Genomic DNA, 23,687 nt, shown 5'->3' with positions numbered 1-23,687 from the left:
AAGCAACTGCAAATGGTCAGTTGGTTACTATCGTTGACATGAAACAGCACACTGTGTAATATGGTTATCTTCAGCTTTCCATAAGCTCACTGGCATATACCCATGACATGAAAAAATTTCTCATCCAGTTAAGTTGTTCAGATAAAAAATGTCATCAAGTAAGGTTAATTGATAGAAATATATTTACTTCCTCACATAAATTAAGCGTTTTTTATACACCCATTCACTTGATGAGGAATAATTGTACCTGTAATCACACTGACAATGTAAATTACATTATGACAATTTAATACAAATTAACCAAGCATACATACATTTGTTTTGGTGAGCTGCCCAACAATGATTGGTACAATGATTCCTGGTATAGTCGCAATAGTATTTGTGATTCCCATCAAAGTTCCTTAAAGAGATAACAAATCCATTGTATTAAATGTACTGTCCAATAAAAACGTAAGTGTTCTCTGCCAACTGAAACCGAGGGTGTAGAGGAACACAGACAGGTGTATGAGCACACAGCTAAAAGCTAATGTCATCCTGACATTGGGGTGTGGGGTGAATCAGTGCCGAGAAATAGAAGACACTTCACATACACCTGGCCTTAACTAAGTTCCCTACATAACAAAATTAACTGTTGCTTGGCAAACCATTAATTAATGAATACTGAATAGCAACAAAATCTGTCTCCCTGGTAAAGCACGTTTCAACAAAACTGCCAGTTTGCATTTGGGGCTCTATTGTGCACACCATTATTTTCCTGAAGATACCGTTTGTGCAGTTTAATTTAGGAAAATGTGCTCTATAAATTGCCGAAATTTAATCAAAATCATTAGAACCTGTGTTTGAGAAAACTTACATTTTGTTTTTGAGGCATATCTGGAGGAGCCCATGTTTGGAGCTAGAATATTGATAGTCACTAGGCACCAACATGTGATGGACATTAATAAATACTGAAATGTGAATAAAATCTGTCCACCTGTTCATGTGCTATGGGGCTAAAACACGTGTAAATCCATCAAAATCTCTAAAATGACTTTAGTCATCATCACAGGACTCTCATACATACTACATATAAGAGAGAATTAGAGTTCTGCAGTAAGACTTGCTTCACTCTTGGAAGTTACCATGGCAATGATTTTCTAGCATTAACCTGAACAAACCTGTCTTCCCAGTCTGTATAAAACTTTACAGTATATGATAAAATGGTGAACAGCTTCTGTGAGTGTGACCAAAATTTAGATGTAAATATGTGATGCATACTTAGTTTATTTGAAAATCTTAATTAAATTATAAAGATTTGGAAGACCTTTTCTGATTATTATCAAAAACAAGTACATAGCATTCTGATTATTATCAAAACAAGTACATAGCATATCCATATATAAAGAAGTTCAACAAAATCATGTCGAAGATCTTCAATCTAAAATATTCATCGTAACCCTAGTGAACATTCAACATTTACCGATTACATGCAGAACGTGCAAAATCAATTATAAATTCTCTCCAGACATTCCCTTAATTAATAAGTCATTCCCTGTAAGTTGTTCTAGAATGGCAATTATTGTATTCACTTGCATAATCAACATCTCTCCATATAACTTGCCTGGGTTCTTGACAGCAGCAGCAAAGTCAGACGCTATGATTGCTAATGAAATTTGTTAAACATTACTAATTTATGTATTAATTTAAACTCATGATAATCCACTTGATGATGCTGATGATGATTAGGAGGAGGAGGATATAAGGAATGAAGATAAAAATATCACACATCAAACTATTACAGTTCTGTTCTAAAAAGTATACAGTCTCCTTATATGGTTGAACATTACAGAACTTAGGTACTCTTGCATTTGCATTCTGTGAATAAATGAAATAGAAATTATAAAATCCACTTCAATAGCAATTCCATATATGTTGACAAAAATTTGTTTATTATTTCTTTTCATATTTCTTTAGGGGTATTAGTGTTTACTTTTCAAAACCTATAAATATAGTTACCCCTCTTTTGGAGATGATCAAAAGGAACATACATTAAACTGTATTCTCTCACAGAAAAGCCTCTTCATCCTTACGAACAACAGACTAAAACCTCATTATATGATCCTCTATAGTTTATTTGTATCATGTAAAATATGAGTAAATACAGTCTCCATGCAGATAATAATTCAACGCCTGTATAAGCCAATGGGTTGATGTACGTGCTAATTGAGTACCTGCAAGCTTATTACCTGCAAATCGAGGAGCAATGTCAATGTGATTGCTAAGAAATCCAGAGAACATGCCACCCATCAAAGTTGTGCCAACAGCCATCAATGCAAAAATCAAGCCCTCCTGACAATGCAAGAAATTTATAGCCACAAGGCATATAGCTGGTATTGCAGATGCTGAAACATATTTATAACACTTATTCAAGAAAATACATTAACTGGAATTTGGACAGCGAATATGTTTTGTGCCTTATAAAAAATATCCCACTTGTTTAAAATAGGTTCAGATACAGCATTCTATATAATTATCTTAAACATTTCAATAAAACAGTGTGTTATAAAATAGTGTGAATGAATTTGTACATAAACATAGTCTATTCTGAAATATCTATAGAAGGAAAAGAGTTCAATGACACAACTCAAGTGCATTCCTCTGATGACAGTCTGTAATAGGAGTATAATTCTAGAGTCTGGACAAAATCCAGAACCCTTCACCCTGAGCTGTGATAAATGTTGAAAGAGTTTTGATGTTACATTCTGACTTACAGTGACTTGCCACAATCTTAGAAATACAATTAAATGTAAACATCAATGTGTGATGAAACACTAGTTATACCTGGGCTTACACAAACAACTGTACATGCACTTCGTGGCCCCACATAAGCAACACATTTTTTTTTGCATAAATTTAGAAATAAATTTCTAGGTTACATTGATGAGCAACATCATAAATTAATATGTAGCTAAGAACCAGTAAGGCAGTGGAACTTACCTAAAAATGTAGAAATTTTTCTGGCTGTTGTAATAGTAATTACCTTCCTGCTAATTAGTTTACTCTGGTATGCACTTAGTGCTAAAGAGTAGAGCCAGAGTGTGAAGAATGGGAATGAAGAATAGATGGTAATCTGCAACATACACAATATTTGAACTTGAAGTATTACATGTAGTAACGAATATATGCACAATGATTACGCATTCCCCCTAATTAAGCACGCTTTGAGTGTCTTAACTAAATTGTAAAACAAACAAAAACTATGAATACTGCTATCTTCTGGGATATGACACTGTGTATGGTCCCAGAAGACAACAATTAATGTCACCATAATGAGATCCTTGCACCTCAAAAAACAGCCTGCAGGCCAATTAAATATTCTGAAACATTAAATTTTCTCTCTCCTGTGCTACTGTAAGGAAGTGCAGCAGATGAAAATCAAAACAGCAGCAGTGATGATGTCAACAACGAAACAATGTACCACCTCAGAAATTTTACGAAGGTATTTAACTCCACATCCCTTCTACAAAAAAGTATATATATATATACTTATATATTGTGACACATTTGCGCTATGCAGGACACCCCCTCCCCCGCCAGCAATGGCGCTGCTACAGTGACAGGCCAGTCAACATGCCGCCCCCCTCCCCCACGGTGACATAACAGCACTTTCCACTGTGACATAACACGGGACACCGCTGTTAACACGAGGTAACAGGCAACGGTATAAAAAGCCGGCTGAGCAGTATGTGAGGGGAGTGTGTGATCAGGAGTGAAAGAGTGAGGATCCTGAAGCCAGATGGAAGTCTAGCAGTTGCCATGTTGTACTGTGAATAAGTGAAGACTATTGAAGATAGTGTGAAGAGATTTATGATTAGGGTTTGTAAAACATGTAAACCCTCAACTGTGTTATAATTAATTGTAGTTATGTTTTGTAGGTTGTTAAATAAACCAATTAACAATCAGAACGGCATCTTGAGAGACAAAACATGTTACATTGGTGTATGTATATACAATATATATATGGCCTTGAGAAAAACCTTCTGAAGCCTGGCTTTTCATGGTAACCTCTGCATTTTATAATCAGCTGAAATCTCACTGACGCCTAGAATTCTCAGGGGTATGGCTCACCATTCTGGTAGTATGAAAAACTACAAGTTAATAGGGTGCGATTTCATTTTTCTCTAATGGCTGTCTTATGGTGTTCCTACACCCGACAATTTGTCCTGTGTGTATTATTAAAATATTTTCGTACACATTTCCATGCAAGCAGGTGCACTTAAGCATATTTACAACCACCCCCACAGACACACACAAACAATATTTTTATAGCAGGTCAAAAACTTTTGATACTTAAAAAACAACAGTTTCAATAAAAATATTTCTCAAAAACAAACAAATGATTTAATTATCATTCAATGTATCCTAACACATGTGTGTACAGAAATAATACCATGAAAGTATAACTAAACTGTACCTTGTATATTGGAAGTTTAAGGACTTGGTCATAGTAAATGGGTGTCTCTATTAAGAGCATGTACCATCCACAATTGCTGAACATGTGAGACAGTAGGATGGCATAGAAGGGAAGTGATGTCCACACATGTTTCCATGGCACTGATGATTTCTGAAAATCATGATATATTAGAAAGATTCTTGAATCAGCTCTACAATTTCCTTAGTTTAACTTCACACCACAAAATACACATAACCCTGCCATCCTGAATATATTTCTTTGTTCTGTATTATAATTTCCTTAATTATCCTACATAGACAATGTAATCCCTCTATTGTAAACTTTGTATTTCTTCAGACTGTGATCTTCTGGCTTGTAACACTATTGATAATACTTGTACTGTGATCCTGAAAAGGCCGATTTTCCTATCCACTGTTACTACTTGCCTGAACTTGGTTCTATTTCCTGTCCCCCTCCACAGATCTGAGTGATCAAAACCTTGCACTCTGACCAATATAGCCCAGTCAATTCTTCATTCTACACACTTTAACCTTAATGACAGGAATAACATGTTCCTCAAACTGTGATATCTACCTACAAGACTATGCTGTCACAACCCAGAAGGCACAGTTTCAACAACTGCTATTGTGAAAACCTCAGAGTTTATGTTTCTTATTTATTTTAAAAGATACAAGAAATGTCCTTGTTCTAACAGCACACATCTGAAACAGTTTTTGATCCACTTACAGCTACTGTCTTCTTTGCCAATCCCCTAGGACCATACTGTAATGCTATGAAACTCAACATAACACAGTACCACCTGAACTCTTAAAAATTTGGCTACATGCATATAATTTTGAGAAGTCTTTGTTATATGCCGTTCTAACTATACTAATCTATCAGTTCTTGAACAGAGATCTAGCAGACATTATATTAATATGTGAGATCACATTACATTGAAATATTCAATAAGTTTTTGGTAGTTATGGTTTCATTCCAAAGCTTATTACATTGCATCATACCAGGACTCAACGTTTTTACTGTCATGTTCACTCTCTAGGGACTTACAGTGTATAGGATTTAATGTATACATTTACTACTGGTAAACTGATGATCATATATATTGAATCCTGCTTACATAAATCAGCAAAATCCCTCACACACATCACCAGTTGGTCACTTACAGAAACAAAATTTAATAACCATGGTCTTAAGCTTCTTCCTAAAATCAGATGATATCTTCTCAAGATTACACATTACACTACAGATATCAGGGACAACACAGATTTTCATAAATTTATAACCAGAGACTGTTTCCTCATCAAAATACCACTGCCACCATGACAATTATGAGACTCACGTGAATCTTCCATGATTCTAATCATTTCTTTTAACTTCATGCACTACTGAGTGGAAATTAAGTTATTCTTTCTTTGTATCTGTATTTTCATATCTACTTCCAAACTCCAGCCCTGATAAATTACTTATGAGAGAAGGCAAATGGTATCCTATATGTTTGAACTTCATATAAATGTCTGTGAACTTGACATCATCTGCTTTAGGAATATTTGAAATTACCTGAATAATGTATGTAGAGATTTAAATGAATCTTGCAAGAATCAACTAACCAAGAACTCATTAAGATGCATGTATGTACAATACAATAATATAGCAGTCAGTCAAAATAAAATCATAATTGAAGTTACTTATTTCTATCTTTTTAAATGTAATACTTATTAAAAGTATTCCATTATTTAATGAAATGAGAATTGCTGTAATGACTTCATTGGATATACACTTCAAAATAGGAAAGAACAGAGCTACATGTTCCAGCTGTATATAACAGCTCAAATTAGTTTTGACCTCTGACTGATAGGTGATAATCCTTCAAAATTTCTAGTGAATACACTCCACTGTTGCTAAGCCTGGAAACAAAATAGGGCATTCACCTTTTGTGTTACTTCTTCTTTATCTTCACCAAGAGAGCTGGCAATATAATCTCGTTCTTCTTCTGAGATGTAAGGGTTTATTCGTGGGCTGTCTGTCATTAGTAACCACCACAGCACACACCAGATGCTGGATAAACCTCCCATGATGTAGAATACTGCTTCCCAGTTAATATACTGAACTATAAGTCCAGTGAACAGAAGGGACAGAACAGTACCAACTGCGGTGCCTGTTAAAATGTAGCAAACAAACTGAAGATTTAGATTGCATTCTGGGTTAAGACACTGTGTATTTTGGTGAGTGGTTACTAGCATTTCAGAGGATCATCCTGTCTCCTGCTTCAGATTAAAAATGTAAGCTTATGTATGGTTCTATGTTATTTACTATTCCTATTTTTCATTTATGATAGTTAAGATAATTTTTAGCTTATATAGAAATGTTGTAACAGTGAGAGGAACTGAACAAACCTGATTTATCTCAAGGCATTATCCCAACAGCGATAAATGAAAAACAATATACAGAGGCACTATGTTCTGGTAGATTATTATGAGAAATGGTCCTTTAGGTTTTTCAAATACTTCATACACAACCACTATCTTAGGCTATAAAGTTTTTATCCAGAATTAAGCATTAATAAAATCAAGCTATTTTGAAAGGACTGATTTTCAAGACTATCCTCAGCAGACTCTGGATAATGTCTTGAAATAAACACAAACCCCCCTGTATTCTTAACTAAGATGTATGATGAATTTTCTGATACTCTTGTCATCATGAACATAATAAATAAATCATGTGGCAACAGAACAAGGGAGCAAAATTTTATATTCTCACCTGCATAAACAATTGAAGATATCAGACTACGTTCCTCAACCGGTGACCATCTGGAAATCATTACATGCAATGCAGGAAATGAAAATCCCTGAAACAAAAATACTTACACTAGAACCACAATTAAATTTGTTTCTTAGAGTTCATAATACAAAGATTTCTTCTATGCATATTGAACGTAATTATTTTCATACTGAAACAGAAAATTAAATATTGTAAACGTCTTCATCTTTGTATATCTATATGTAATCATCTGTCATAATTTTTGTTGGTTTGTTGTTGTGTTGCAGAGTTACTAATAATTAGAGAAAGAAACAGAAGATGGAAGTAATAAACAACAGTGGGATGTGTGTAGCACAGACCACTGTGTGAGTGGATAAGAGAATAGCTTATTCTATATTTAAGTTCACAGCATGCATATTTCATGAAATTATAATTTAAAATAGTTGATCAAGGGAAGGGTTGTCTTTGGTAACTTTATAGACTGCATCCTGTTGTGTATATACACATAATATTTAATTGCTTATATTACAACCATCAGCGCAAAAAGTAATATGGGAATATTTTCAATAAAGACAATAGGTGTTTGTATGTATCTTATGCATTCAATACAAACGTAACTGTGCTACATGTTTTGACCATATAATTAGAGTCTGTGTAACTACATAAACATCAACAGGGGGCAACATTCAAACATACGTTCCTAAAACGCCTAAGCTTCCATGATTATCTAGGATAACAGTGGGAAGTGCAAGAAATAACCAGATTTTATATCATTCAGTACTATACATGATCGGCATGAAAAGCGAGAAATAACACCCCCCCCCCCCTTCCAGCATACCAACACACATCAACTGAAGACTACACGTGACCAAGCACAGCATCTAACCTGAGTTATAGATACAATATACAATTAATTTTTTTGCCATTTATATTTTTAACATTTTTCATATTTTTATTTTATCCTTACCTTTATGTTTTAAATCATAATCATAATAAGGAATTGTATACTAAATCATAGATATATACCTACTATATAAATATATATTTGCTAGCAAAGCAGCCATCAGTTGCAAGAATACGGATCCATATTATAATCAACATTTAATCATTTGAGTTATGTTCATAAGTGCCTGATGATGACATAATTATGTGGTCAAAACATGTAGCACAGTTATGTTTCACCTATCATCTTTATTGAAGATATTCCCATATTATCTCTGGGAACTGTAGCTGTGGATTTGAAATATCAAAATTTGTCATTAAATTTTCAACATGAATTCCACTAGTGTTTATAAACAATGGTTACTTAATGACAGCAACATATCATAAATTTCAGTCCTTCCTTCTATTTAAATACAGTAATTCTCTACTTTTCTATTTCTGATTTGGGGGCCATTCAGACCTTTGTACAATATATTCCATAAAATACAGGAAAGTCACAGCAACAACTCAGAATATGAAAGATCTCAGATGTAAAAACGATGGGAAAGCCACTGTATACTGTTTTTAAATGATCCTATAATTAGTTATAATTACTGCTAAATAGGTACTGCAATGTGAACTATACATTATCTCGAAGTTTAGCTACCCCATCACTGTGAGGTTTCCATAGCTGACGTAAAATTAACAAAAAGTATATCTAAAATCAAATGAATCCAATGGGTATTTGAAGCTGGGGGGAAGGGGTTACCAAAAACCTTGGCCTGTCCCATACCAAAAATATAAACACATATTAAAAGAATGCAAACATTTATTAATATGAGGAGGAATGATTGAACAGACGAATTGCACAATTTTAATTATGTAACTCATGCATCGTATGTATCTTGACACATCTATTCTCAAAGGGACTATTTCCACATCCTATGTTTGTTACGTGCATGGATATATGGAAAATAAAGGAAATAAATGAATGTACATTAATGCATTACTTACACCACCAACTCCTTCAATTATTCTCAACACAACAAGAACTGACCAATGTATCATTGCAGCTGGAGGTGTGAGAAGTGTAGGGATAATATTTAGAGCTACTGAAGCAAACAGAATCCATTTAGCACTAAACACTTCTGCTGCACGTCCACCAGGCACTTGGCTCACCAGATACCCAAAGAAGTATGAGCTTAAGATGACACCTTTTACTTCTTCTCCCCACTCAAAAGGGCCATCCTGAAATGAAGGGAAGACAGAAATGGAACAGTGAACCTGAAGCAAATATCATGAAGTATGATATTGACAGTTTTCACATTTTTCATCAACAGAACGATTCTGCATGTTTCATGAATAACACCCTATATTTATATGGCTGTATGACTGCTAATAGCTTCATTTTTCAGGTTATAATTAGTTATATCTGTTCATCTAAAATTCCTTTAAAAACAATTTTCTCAAGGTCATCTGCATTAAAAAAATCCTCAACTATAATATTCAAGCCCATCTGCTACTCTATGAGTCAGGGTACAATATACAAGGAGGTTCTTACCTTTCCTGACCAGTTCACAGCTCTGTGCTTCATAGCAACCAGTGCACCCCCAGCTGTGAGGTGCATATGAATTTTGCCAATGAATCAATATGCCTATTGGCCAATAATGTTCAGAATTATGTAGTTACAATTCAAAGATCTGAAAATGCTGTCCCTGTCAACTGCAGATCAATATCACCTTCAATGGCTGTAGAAACCAAATGCAAAAATTAACCCTGCTACCTGGATCGTGTGGATGCAAGGTATGGATTACTGTTGTTTCATTGGGTCTAAGGCTCAGCAATTGTTTTGCCCTTCATGCACTAGACTTTGACAATTCCAGTCTCTTGACCTAGATGTTTCAGTCATTTTCTATGTTTATGTTCAAGTCTGGATCCTATATCATAACCTCTCTTCAGTAAGCGCTCCCCGCTTATGTTTTCGTTTCTTGACCATTAAGAGATAAGTGGATCTAAGTTTATTTAACAAACTGTGAACTGTCTGTCTGCTGGGAACTCTTTCATATGAAATTTACTTTACATCAAAATTATCAACGACACTTTCTAGCAGATCTGCATTTCACATAGGTGTCATACAAAAATATACATTACTCTAAAGTATACAACACCCTGATGGAAAACATTGCTCACTAATTGTAACTGAGAACAAACGGCCAATGGTGCTGATAAGTGCCCAAATGCTCACAAATCGCCATGAAACATAAAGCCATCAGTCCACAAAGTTATTAACTTCCCTTAATTCCAAATGTTATCAGCCATAAGGCATGCTGATTCATTGGCAAAATTACTATGCACCTTGCAGCCAGTGGTGCACTGGCAACCATGAATCAGCCAACAAAGGTAAGAACCTCCCTGTACCTTGCATAGGCAATCTTATGTAGAAAAAAAAGTCATGTGTAAGTACGTTTGAATGTCACACTGGCATATGAGTACTGGAGGTAAGCTGAAGACAGAATCTAACAACCTTCTAATGTTGACATAATTGTCTACATAACTAACTGGCAATGTTGTAACCTCGATCCCATAACAGATGGAGTATCACGCTGAGTTCTTCTAGATCATAATTTTTTTCTTATAAAATGAGTAGGGAATGAGACTGGTAAATTCAGGTTTCATATGTGTACATAGGTAAGTCAATAAGTTACAAATGGACATAGAACTTAAACAAATGAGTACTGATTTGAAAAATGCTTTTATTTCTCAACATAATCTCCCTGTACATTGAGGCACTTGTTCCATCATTTCACAAGACCCTGAAAACAAGCAGAATAAAATTCTTTGGGCTGCTGTTGGAACCAGGCGGTGACTGGGATCACAAAGGCATACTGCTCACCGCATTCCAGCATGAAGGACAAACCGTAAATGCCGACTCCTACTGTAACATCCTCAGGAAACTTCGTAAGGCCATTCAATGGAAGCGACCAGGAATCCTTACCAAAGGCATGTTGCTCTTGAATGACAATGCGCGTCCCTATACTGCCGACAAGACAAATGAGATGCTGCGAAATTTCAAGTGGGAAGTCCTCGAGCATCCTCCTTATAGCCCCGACCTTGCTTCAAGCGACTTCCATTTGTTCGGCCTTCTTAAACATTATCTTCAGCTAAACATTTTACCGACAATGAAGCTGTAGAAAGGGAAGTCACCGCCTGGTTCTGACAGCAGCCCAAAGAATTTTATGCTGCTGGTTTTCAGGGGCTTGTGAAATGATGGAACAAGTGCCTCAGTGTACAGGGAGATTATGTTGAGAAATAAAAGCATTTTTCAAAGCAGTACTCTTTATTTGTTTGTTCCATATCCATTTGTAACTTACTTATTGACTTACCCTCGTATATCTGAAAAACCGCTAGGATATTGAAGTATCTTCTCAGAGTAACCGGCTTTGTTCATAATGTCTAAACAAAACAAAATTATTATTTGATCTGCATGTTCTGAAACACTATTTTCCACCCTTTACTTACCATATTGTATCTAACAAGGAGTTCTAGGTGGAACACACTTTCCATTAAATGTTTCCATCTGCATTACATTCTATTGACTATACTGTATATGAATATACAGGGTTATTCAAAAAGAATGAACCGATTTCATGACGCATTGCTTCAGTTCTCAAGCATCGTCATGGAATGAGTCAGTGACCATTTGAAAGAGGAGTTATCTAAGTTGTGAATGGCTGCCACAGGGGCGCTGAAGTCGCGTCGTTCTTCCGGCAACGTTCAGTTGTTCGTTTACCCTCGGAATGGCGAGTCCTCAGCAAAAGGCGTTCTGCGTTCTCGAGTTCGCGAAAACAAATTCGATTGTCACGGTGCAGCGTGCTTTTCGAAGGCGATTCGGCATTAATCCGCCCTGTCCTAGGAACATTCGACGGTGGTTTCGACAGTTTCAAGAGAGTGGGTGTCTGTGTAAAGGAAAAAGTCCAGGACGACCACGAGTCTCAGAGGAAGAAGTGGCGAGAATCGTGCTGCGTTTGAGAGGAGCCCGCGGAAGTCAACAAATCGAGCTAGCCGTGAGCTTGCGATCCCTCAATCCACTGTATGGCGTGTGCTAACAGTACGTCTACATTTGAAACCATACAGACTGCAGCTCGTTCAGGCACTTACCAATGACAAAAAATGTNAATATGTTCATTTGAAGTTACATAATCGACTTCACGTGTGTTTTTAGGCAATATAATTTTATTTTGTAACTTAGATTGCATATTATAAAATAAATTTGTCATAAAATGTAAAAAAAAAAAGTTTGATGTAAATCTTAAAAATATGGTGGGTACGCGGTAGCGTAGTACGTTGAGGCACTATTATACTATCAGCAAGGTCGTGGGTTCGATTCTCGATGAGGTCATTGGATTTTTCAATTGACCTATTCCTTCCAGCTGCACCATGGCCCTGGGACCGACTCAGCCTCTAACAGAAATGAGTATCAGGAATTTTCCTGGGGGTAAAGGGCGGCCGGTGCGTATGGCTGACAACCTTACCGCCATCTGTGAACCGACTGTCTACAAAATGTGGGAGCCTCGACGTCTCACAACCTTATGGGCCTCCACGGCCTGTTACAGGGATAGCTTTACGTTCATACACTTATACACTGAATACTGTAGGAAGACTGATACAGTTTCCTTAAATGGATTAAGCTCAAATTTGTATGAAAGTACTGTAGCTTCCCCTTTGGAAAACTGCAGCCCCCTCACTTAAAAATACTAGGGGAAGCCTATTTTCACTATAATTATCTATTTACGCTAATTAAAACTGTTGTTTGAACATCAAATTAATACAAGTTAGTAACAGTTAAGACCGTGTCATAGCTCAGGCAGTCAGTCGTCGGTTAGACCTAGCGGCGGCCCGTGTTCGAGCCCAGGTCAGGTCATGTGGCGTACAAAGTGGCACAGGGGCAGGTTTCATCCGAGTACTTCGGTTTCCCTTGCCAAGTCTCATTCCACCTGTTGCTTACTTACGGAGCTGAGCCCTTCTTGAGAAGCCAATTCTGCAATTACTCAAGAACTTCCCATCATTTTATGGAACCCGAAGTTTCGTTACCGTGTTCACAAGAGCCCTCCACTGCTCCATATCCTGAGCCAAATCAATCCANCACCCACCTACACCTTGGTCTTCCCAGTGATCTCTTTTCTTCTGGCTTTCCCACCAATATCCCATATGCATTCCTTTTCTCCCCCATTCATGCTACATTCCCTGCCCACCTCATCCTCCTTGACTTGATCATTCTCATTATACTTGGAGAAGAGTACAAGTTATGAAGCTCCTCATTATGCAGTTTTTTCCAACCTCCTGTCACTTTATCTCTCCTTGGTTCGAATATACTTCTTAACACCCTGTTCTCAAACACCCTTAGTCTACATTCCTCCCTTAATGTCAGAGACCAAGTTTCACACCAATACAGACCACAGGCAAAATTATACTTTTGTTTATTCTAATTTTTATGTTTTTCAGACAGCAGATGAGAAGATAAAGTTCTGGACTGAATGGTAGCAAGAAACACTGCATATTCTTCAATAATAAATTATTAACAAGGTAATCCATTTTAGGGCCAACATTAAGAGACAAAAGTGTCACACTTAGTTCTTAATGGGGAAAGACACTCACATATAAACCGGAAACAACGAAATAAATATATTTCTATGTACATAAAATGTATTTCAGCTTTCATTGCCAATAGTATTCCACGTCATCCATTCATCATTAAAATTTACTTTGATAAATATATTTTATCAATAACTCTAAATATCAAATTTAATAAAAGTGGACTGATCTAAAGTAAGATTATTTTATGACATATATATTGGCCGAAAATCTTAAAATTTGTAGGTACTCTTTGTTAAGAAGATATTACTGATCTTTCATTACACTTTTTCTTGTTTGTTTATTTTGTTTCACAAAGTGTGACTACTGAAATCTTGCTGACCCAGGTTGTTGCATATTTATGGTTTAAAGAGTTCTCATTACTGAAGACAACGGTTTTGTAAACATGTTGGGTACATGACTTTCTCAAACTTTTTTTTTTTTCAAAACTCCTTTATGGAAACTCACCTTTGCTGTTGTGGCATCACGCACATGATCAGGGCAGTCAGAATGAGTTATATTCACTGCACCAGATTTCTCTGCAGTTTGGTTCCTCATGCCCACAATTGCCACACTCAGATTGACCTTCAACCCATACACAATAGCCATTAGTATAAAACCAAGTATTGCGAACACATAGCGGATCTTCACGAAACCTGCAAAGAAGAGAAACAACAAAATGACATAAACATATTACAGATATTGTACCCTTCACCCAGTATTGTTACACAAGAAAACGTAAAGTACCATTAAAAACACTCATATATTTTAAACATCATAACATGGAGGCATGTAATTAACTTCTACATATTCTGGATTTCGACATTAAACGCAGGTGTATAGTGGCTCCAATTTCGTGCCACTTTAGAGCCCGCAAAAGTGTCTCTCCTTATTCCATTTGAAACTTGGTTGGGCAAATTCCAGAGCCATTCTGGGGCTTGCTCAGGAGGAAAAATAACAACACCTCCACCGCCATACAAAACTAGATCGCCCAGTGCACAGCCAATAGGTGATAATAGTATTCTTTTATGAGAAATGTCTATCACGGACAATTGCAGCAACAAACAATGGGCTGTGTTTCGCATAACAAACTCAAGGCATGTAATTCCCATCATGTTCATCCTCTCTTGCTAATCTCATGAGATGACAATTCACATGCAAATTTCATTGTGCCTTCACATTTACGCTAGTTAAAATCGAAAAAATGAAAGTAGACTTTTTTCCTTCCATATGTTAATAGTGACATGAGGGCTCAAAGCCAGAACTGTGTAACGAGAGGAGACGGCCGTTGCTAGGGAACGGCCGGTAAACGTTTCCGCGGAAAATAATACATGAATGCAGATTGCTAAGTGAAAACTCTGTAGAGACGTTCCCGCGGCAACCAAGAACTGTGGGAGGAATCATTTTTATGGGGTCCGTGTCTATCAAAGAAAAAAGTAGGCGATTAGCTTTTCCCAAAACTTCTTGATTTTAGCATACTTTCCTTATTTTGAAAAATTAACGTAGGCTTTTGCGATCTTTATGCACTCTGTGTTTGTGTATCTTCCTTTATCATCTTTAGAATGGCTGAACCAGTCTTTATGAAACTTGGTATGCATATCATGACAAGATGAACACCGGTCTTGAAAGTTCTGGCGAAAACCCCGTGATGGGAACCGAAGCACCGATGGCCAGTGCGTAGTCAGTCACTTTAATGACTGCGCTCTGACCGCTGCAATAATTACGTCAGTAATAAACACTAGCTAGACGCAAAAGTCGTAAGAGCGATGTAGCTTTTGTACGTATTGACAAGAATGTGCAAAATCATGCTTGTCCACGGTAATTTAGAAGCTTCAGACTTAACGTGACTGAAATTCTTATCCCAATTACTTTAAGAAACACATGCGTAGGCGACCACTTCTTTCGTTATTAGGTCTTTTAACAGATGCAACACGTATGGCCAAATGGGAGGATGATTATGAATGACGAAGTGGTAAGCATGTGGCAGAAGGCGATCTTATCCTGGTAAGCATGTGGCAGAAGGCGATCGTATCCTGGTAAGCATGTGGCACAAGGCGATCGTATCCTGGTAAGCATGTGGCGATCGTATCCTAATACGAAATACGCTACAGTAGTGTTTCTCAAACGGTGGTCCGCGGATCACTGGTGGTTCGTGGCGGTCCACCAGATGATCCGTAATACTGTACTCGTAAGTACATAGAGTGTTATATAATATGAAATAAGTAAAATAATTTAAATAAGAAATCTGAAGAATCATTCTTTTAAAAAAATAATTTAAACTGGTGAACAGAAGAAAGCGATTTATGGTAGCTGAAATTTAAGTTTTCTACAGAAAAAAAAGGACAACTGCATGCTCTATAAGGCTAAGGGGGATGTTCAGCATTTATTTACATACCAAGGAATACCACGAAAAGTCAGAAGAGACGGCTCCCAGGCCGGGAATCGAATCCATACGCGAGTACAAAGCATAAGTGATAACTATTTTCTGTTCAATTTTAATCTTCTTTCCTTCTGATTGAAATAAAGTAGGCTTATGAGATTACAACGTGTGTCATTTCAGATTTCGATTAATTTTACCGATTTTCACGAAATATATGGCATGAGCGTCATGCCATTACAAGCCACCCCAATCTCGTACTTCTTATTTCGTACAATTTGTAATAACAACACGGAGAAAGCACGAACTTCTGGGGTAAACGCGACACTAGCATCACTTAAAACAAAGACAAACTCCATGGTTTTATTCCGCAAGCGAACTATACCGACCGAGCGACCACCGCTTGTAGGCGAAGTTAGTGCCAACTTTAGCGGATAGAAGGTGTCACGTGGTCAACGCAACAAATTCCCACGACCGTTAATTTTGGTTTTCTAGACCGACCAAAAATCATCCCGCGATCGACGCGTTGGACATGCCTTCTCTAGACAATCGGCTCACAGATAGCGGTAAGGTTGTCAGCCTTAAGCGTCGACCGCCCTTTACACCCCTATTACTCATTTCTGTTCCCGCCATAGTGCGGCTGGAAGGATTAGGTAAACTGGAAAAAAAAAATCAACTTAATCGGGACTCGAACCCGCGACCTTCCGGCTTTTAGAATAGTGCCTCAACCAACTACCCTGCCGCTGGCTGTCCACCTGGAAAAAATCTTGAGTCCGCCCATGTTCCTTACCTACGTTACGCACTACAGATAGTGTTACAATACTCGTATTTTATTCCTTTAGGCATCTGTCAAGACTGCGTTACATTGTGACACTAGCTTATCAGTATTTGTTTTGATATGCCAGCAAAACAAACTATGTTATGCAATTTATTCTGCTGCCAATAAAGACAACTCAATTTAACGCTGAAATAAGGTCGCCTTGCGGATAGATCAACACAATTGTGGACTCTGGTTATGAATGATATTTACGATTACCGTCCTTAATGGATCATGCGCTTCCTAGAACAGCGACTGACGAGATGGACGGCCGAGCGGTCGGAGTTCGAGTCCCGGTAGGGGTAAAAGTTTTATCCTCTCCACGTCGTTCAGGCCGGTTGTGGGGCGCACACAACCTCCTACCCAATGTGTACAGGGGACCTTTCCCAGGGCGTAAAGCGGCCGGGACGTGAAGCTGATCACGCACCTTCGTCTAACGCTATCCACGATCATATGCGTTTTAGATCTCGTGCCACTGCAATGGGCAATCCCCCTGTCCTCACCGAGAAATGTGTTCAAGATTATGCTTGGTGACAATACTATACAGATAAGAATGAAATGGAAGATGAGTTTCAGAGCAAATGCGGTCACGTATCGCCCTTCACCCGACTTACAGACACATAAAAACACATAATCTCTATTCGCAGTGCACCATGTGCGAACCGCAATTTGTCCTTCGTATTTTTATCATCGTTTGTTGTCAGTCATCTGACGTAGGTTTAAATAGAAATCACTTCGCAGAAAAGTCGAGTTTGCGCTCCAGTCCATATCGGACGGAGGACAAAACCCTACACAAATACGTTTCAACGGCGTTTATATATACGTGTATATAAAAAAACGGGGTAGATATCGCATAAGCCTACTTTAGGGAAGTTCTGGAAAAACCAATCGACTGCTTTCCTTAGATACGACACGGACCGCATAAAAAACGACGCATCTAACAACTATTCGTTGCCGCGGGAACGTCTTCAATTTGTTGCCTAGCAACGATTTAAGGGGCTAAACATAAACACACAGTCTGATATGTGGGATTTATGAATTACACCGTAGAGATGGGCTCAGGTGTCATGATATATGTGTATGTATGACATTCCACAAAGACTGGTTCAGGCATTCAAAAGTTGAAGGGGGGCGGGGGAGATTCACAGAGACACAGGATAGAGAGCGCATATGCCTATTTTACTAAGTTCCACTCCATCTTTCACAATCACCTCCCACCCAAGCGTAATCTTAATCCCTGGCGAATATTATGCAGCGTACGAATCAACTATTTTCTACTGGCCTGGTTAGGACAACAGCAGTGTCTGACTTTCGGTATATTGTGGTGGTTGCCGTTGGAATTGTAGCGGGCCAATGACGGTTTTCACCGAGAACCATGTGTGCCTTTTCTCCGTCATTCTTCACTCAAGTATACACGGGCTATGCAGTATGTTCAAATATCCGCGTTGTCATAGGCAGAGAGCGGTGCCTGGCGGAGCTTAAACGTTACGCATCGCTCAGAAACGTGCATGAACATCCATATACTATGCCACTTGTCTCTTCAAGTAAACATACGAAGAATTTCCATCTTCACATTTGCAAATTCAACGCGATAAATTCATGTTATCACACAGCACGTCTATTTTTGCCATTCATGTCCTTATTCGCATATCAGCATTCATTTTCAGTGGTACACCAGACACAGTAGCGATGTGTAACTTATGTATAATATTGTAATGTGTTTTGGTCTACTGTGGACGCCGCTCTGATTGTTAATTGGTTTTATTAACAACCTACTAGTCATAACTACAATTAATTGTAAAACTGTTGCGGGTTTACACAATTTACAAACCCTACACACTAATCTCTTCACTCTGCCTTCAGTAGTCTTCACTTATTTACAGTATAACACGGGAGCTATACAAGTGTCACTGAATTACTCATACACACTCCCAATACACCTAAAGTCTTCTCTTCACAGCCCCACTCTTGCAACGAATTCTTCCTCACTGCCTATCAACTGACTCACTCCTGAATCAAGTCAAAGTCAAAGTCACATTGCGACTGACAATCAGTCAGTCAGTCAGTAAGTCTTGGTGTCGAGCCCCAGGAAAGTTACTGTCCTGTCCATTTGGGGCGCCCTCTCTGACGAGAGGTCGGGTCTGCCATTTCTCAGTCATATCCTGTATAGTAAGTCCATTGTCAGACTGCCTGAAGTTCAAGTCCAAGTCACATTGAGACTCACGGTCAGTTAGTCTGTCTGACGAGAGGTCGGGTCTGTCATTTGCCGGTCAATAGTCCGTAATAGTAAGTCCATTGTCAGAATTTACATAGTATATTTACAAATTTAATCTTAATTCCTACTTCTATGTACTATAAATACAAGGCCTCTGTCAATCCAGGATCAGTACAGCAGACTATGCCCTATTTCTAGTAGCATTCGCTACCACGGCAGCCTAGTCACTTGAACGGCCGTATGCCTGACCGCCGCCAAGTTTAAGCCTCTTATACTTTCTGTGTCGGGCTTCGCCTTGTCCGATGTTGCGAACATTCTCATTTTCATGATTTTGTATGACTTCTGCTTGTTTCCTGCATAATTTTGTTATACAGTCATATACGTACGGGATTTTGAATGCCATGTGCAAATCGTGGACCGGTGTGCGCAGAGAACCTTGTTTTGCAGGAGCTGCAATTTCATTAGATGGGCGTCTGCCGCATTTCCCAGGCAAGACTAGTATAAGTCATTACGGATCTGATAGAGCTTTGTGGGGGGTCAGTTTAATGTTAGCGCCCAATCGCTTACTTCTGAATAGGGAATATACTCTAATGAATGTTCTGAAGGCCTTGGCTTCGATCATTTCTATGTGAACTCTCCATGTAACTCTCTTATCGAAGATTACACCTAGAAATTTGGCACTATTTGCAAATGGAATATTTCGTTCATTTAGAGTGAGACAAGACTCAGGCGGTCGACGACCACGAGAGAAGTAGACCCCCTGAGTCTTATCTTCATTAATTTTAATATTCCAGGGCTCACACCAGGTCTCCATTGAGCTGAGACCGCGCTGGAGTTTTCTAACAATAAATCCCTCCTTGCGATCTGTCGCATACAGACAGGTGTCTTCCGCAAAGAGGGCCAGGTGAACACCATGTGTTTGGGGGCATCATTTCTGTACAAATTGAAAAGAGTAGGGGAAAGGACTGAACCTTGTGGCACCCTGTTTGCATTTCCCTTGGCGCTGACAGTTCCCCTTCAACCGAAACACTGAATTTACGTTGAGAAAGAAAGGACCCAATAAGCTCGGTCAAATTGTTCGAGAATTCCAATTTTGATAACTTACACAGCAATCCTGAGTGCCACGTGGTATCAAAGGCTTTTTCGATGCCCAAGAACACCGCAGCCGTAGACATTTCATTGTTGAAATTAAGGGTCACGTTGTCCGCCAGCCTCATACATTGCAATGTCGTGCTGTGACGTGCACGAAAACCAAACTGGCTTGCGTTGAGCAGGCCTCTTTCTTCAATATGTTTTTGCAGTAATTTCAAAATTACTTTTTCGAATAGTTTTCCTGTCGTGTACAGGAGGCCGATCGGACGTAAATTTTGCGGGAATTTCGGGTCTTTACAGGGTTTAGGTAAAGTTATTACTTTTGCTTCCTTCCAAGTATTTGGAAAATGAGAGAGCCGAAGACAATGATTAAATAAATGAGTTCGGTGAACCAATGGTCGCCTTGGGAGTTGTCTCAGGCATTCATCTGGAATGCCGAGACTGCCTGAATAGTGTTCGCTGCTCCTTATATAGGCTTAGCACGGATCACATAGAAAACACATTGCTGCTCGGCAAAAGATATCAGGTATTGTTGTCAGGTGTGTCTACCCACGCACTGCCTAGCAACAGACGCCCTACTGTTACGTGACGTCACAGCCTAGCGGGCGGGGAGGTGTACACCGAGCGCCGCGCAGCAACGGGATGAGTGGGAATATGACGTCACTCGTACTTCCTGTTGTGCCATCCAAGCGTTCCAAGTTGTCGCCTAGCAACGCGCCGATAAAATCCGCAACTCTCCCGTTGCGCGCGTGCCCTGAGGCCTCTGTGGCTCAACAGTTCCTGCATAGAGCCAATACCCCACAATACGTTTTCCATTTATAACAGAAAAAAAAATAGACACAATTTTAACGGATTCGGATGCCCGTTTTAAAAATTAAAAGGGTAAATCCAAATGATATAACTCACCTCAAACTGGTGCCGAGGTCAAGAATACATGGTTCCATATATCCACTCCCCCATACTTCTTTATGGAGTAGTACTTAAGTTTACTCTACCTTCTTTTTACCTTTAATATTAATGATATGTATTTTTACACACATGCCTCAAATTGCAGGGCCGCGCCATAGCTCAAGCGGTGAGTCGCTGGCTTCCCACCTCGGCGGCCCGGGTTCGATCCCGGGTCTGGCCAAGTGGGATTTGTGGTGGATAAAGTGGCGCTGGGGCGGGTTTTCTCCGAGTACTTTGGTTTCCCCTGCCAATCTTCATTCCACCAAATTCTCCATCATCATAATCACCCGGGGCAGGCTACAATAGGCCAATCAGTGGCCGCCGTGCCGAGGGGACCCACTTGGACTCCACCCTTCAATAAGCGAAATTTACTTCAAATTGTAACTGACGCTGTGTACGAAGACAAAGCTGTTTCGTGGCTACATGAGATCGCAAGGAAACAGGTTCGACTGGATACCCTTACACCTGGAGTGTTCTGTTAACACTACTTCGTCCTCCAGTTCAAACAGTTCATGGTCGCTTATTCTCCCGCCCCACCCCTAGCTCGCTGCTCCAATTCGAGTCTTCTCCGTGAGATTTCCACCAATCAGACGGCCTGATGTCCCAGGAGACAACAGTCTTCAAGTCGACAACCACATGTCCGCCTATTATTTTGATCATTCAGTACTATCGACTGATGGAGCATCAGCGCATTTTTATTACTTACTCCAGCACGAATGAATACAAAATTACACAATTTAAGAGATTACGAAACTCCTTTGTCTTTGAATACAGCATTGGTTGAAATAGGTGCATTTAAATTAGCCATACATTATATTATTTACTCCAAAATCAGAAGGGGCACGCGGTAGCGTAGTTGGTTGAGGCGCTATGCTACAAGCCTGAAGGTCGCGGGATCGAATCCCGAAGAGGTGTTTTTTTTCTATCTACCTAATCCTTACAGCCGCACTATGTCCCTGTGGTCGACTCAGCTTCTAACAGAAATGAGTACCAGGAATCTTCCTTGGGCGAAAGGGCAGCTAACCGGTGTGTAAGGCTGACAACCTCACTACCATCTGTGAACCGACTGTCTTAGAAATTGTGGGAACCTCAACATCTCACAACCCTATGGGCCTCCACGGCCTGTTACAGGGATACCTTCACTTTTTAGTCCAAAATCAGATCTGTAGAATTCATCAAAATGTGATTCACTAAACCCAAACGTGCCCACACTACGTATTCTCGTAAGATATTGTCTTTCTTATTTGCCAAATATGTAACAAATGAAGCAAACCATCGTACTGAAGTTCACATATTAGTTTATACAGCCATGATCTAATTAAAACTGGAAATTAGTAAATTAATACCCAAGAGTAAGATTTCACATACATTTTAGTAATAATTCTTTTTCATTGCCCACTTCCTCCGAAAGGATAAATTTGGGGTTCCTTTTCAGTTATGTTCAGTATCGTTCACAAATAGCTTGATAGTTGTTTTCAATCTGTAAGCTGAAACTCATCGGTGGGATCGCAAAGTTAAAATACACAATTACGATGTGCTATATTTTGCAAAATTATCTGCCTAAAATATCATTTCGTTCAAAGCAACGATAAACAGACGTTTCGGCTATCTTGATATCTGTTGCATGTAAGAAGAAAACTTATAACGTTGAAGTTCACAAGAACACTGGCCTCAACTACCTACTGTTTCAGTCGGTGCATCCCAAAGACAGAAATATATAACCCCGTGCCGTAGGGCGCAGCAGAGTTACTAATTAATTTAGGTTTTCTTTAAATTATATGACAACTTACGCTTTCCCGCGAATCACCATTTTGCGTCGGCATCCACTTGTGACTACACGGCGACTCGCATGGAAGTCAACATGAACAAACTATTGACGTTACCTGGCAGTCGCTTGTGATCAGAGGCTGAGACACTGACCGGCACATACACTTCGGGCTGTCCTGGTTGGACCACCAAACGTTCTCCGCCTTCAGACATCCTTCCTCTCGTACGGACTGACAAGCAACTAAGCTGTTGACACGCACCGCGATCTGTTGCACCACACCCATACAATAAACACTAAGCCAGCTTGTAAGTAGTGCCCCCAGTTGCATCACACCCTGATCAGGAATAAGGAAAATACATGCGTGCCTGCACACACGGGTTGTCTCAACGAGCCACACGTTTAAACCACGAACAGGCTCCGTATACTCACGCGTTACTGCATTTGGTATTCATGATTACGTGCGGTCAGGCAGACAAGCGTACTGTCTTGGCTTGCTTTTTGCATAAGATGCGGGCATCTCGCGCATTACGCCCTGCAATTCTGTCATGGTAATATTGAAGTACTTACATTAATTCCGCGATACTAGAGACTTCCGTTCTATTTTATGTTGTCGGATTCAAATAAAACATAACCAAACGCTTTAAACAGACAAATCGAATGCCGACCCATAATATGGGACTTATACTCATGAGAGAATAACGCGGACTA

General features: G+C 39.0%; 1 protein-coding gene across 2 annotated transcripts in view; it reads right to left on the bottom strand.

Moving 5' to 3' along the window:
* Positions 1-23,687, bottom strand: part of LOC111867658 (sialin) — a 35,085-nt gene that overhangs the window by 594 nt on the left and 10,804 nt on the right. The window contains exons 2-10 of one of the 2 annotated variants that reach the window (XM_023857687.2): positions 23,095-23,244; positions 14,231-14,418; positions 9,146-9,379; positions 7,211-7,298; positions 6,382-6,608; positions 4,454-4,603; positions 2,977-3,109; positions 2,226-2,381; positions 315-400 (exon numbers count right to left, since the gene is read on the bottom strand). In XM_023857687.2, the coding sequence (XP_023713455.1) occupies positions 315-400; positions 2,226-2,381; positions 2,977-3,109; positions 4,454-4,603; positions 6,382-6,608; positions 7,211-7,298; positions 9,146-9,379; positions 14,231-14,418; positions 23,095-23,244 (1,412 nt within the window). The remainder of the gene's footprint in view (positions 1-314; positions 401-2,225; positions 2,382-2,976; positions 3,110-4,453; positions 4,604-6,381; positions 6,609-7,210; positions 7,299-9,145; positions 9,380-14,230; positions 14,419-23,094; positions 23,245-23,687) is intronic. The other variant, XM_023857688.2, reaches the window with a different exon arrangement.

Source organism: Cryptotermes secundus, unplaced genomic scaffold, assembly GCF_002891405.2.
Source record: "Cryptotermes secundus unplaced genomic scaffold, Csec_1.0 scaffold931, whole genome shotgun sequence".
Taxonomy (NCBI): Eukaryota; Metazoa; Arthropoda; class Insecta; order Blattodea; family Kalotermitidae; genus Cryptotermes; species Cryptotermes secundus.
The sequence above is the reverse complement of the archived record's forward strand: the minus strand, read 5'-3'. Positions and strand labels throughout refer to the sequence as shown.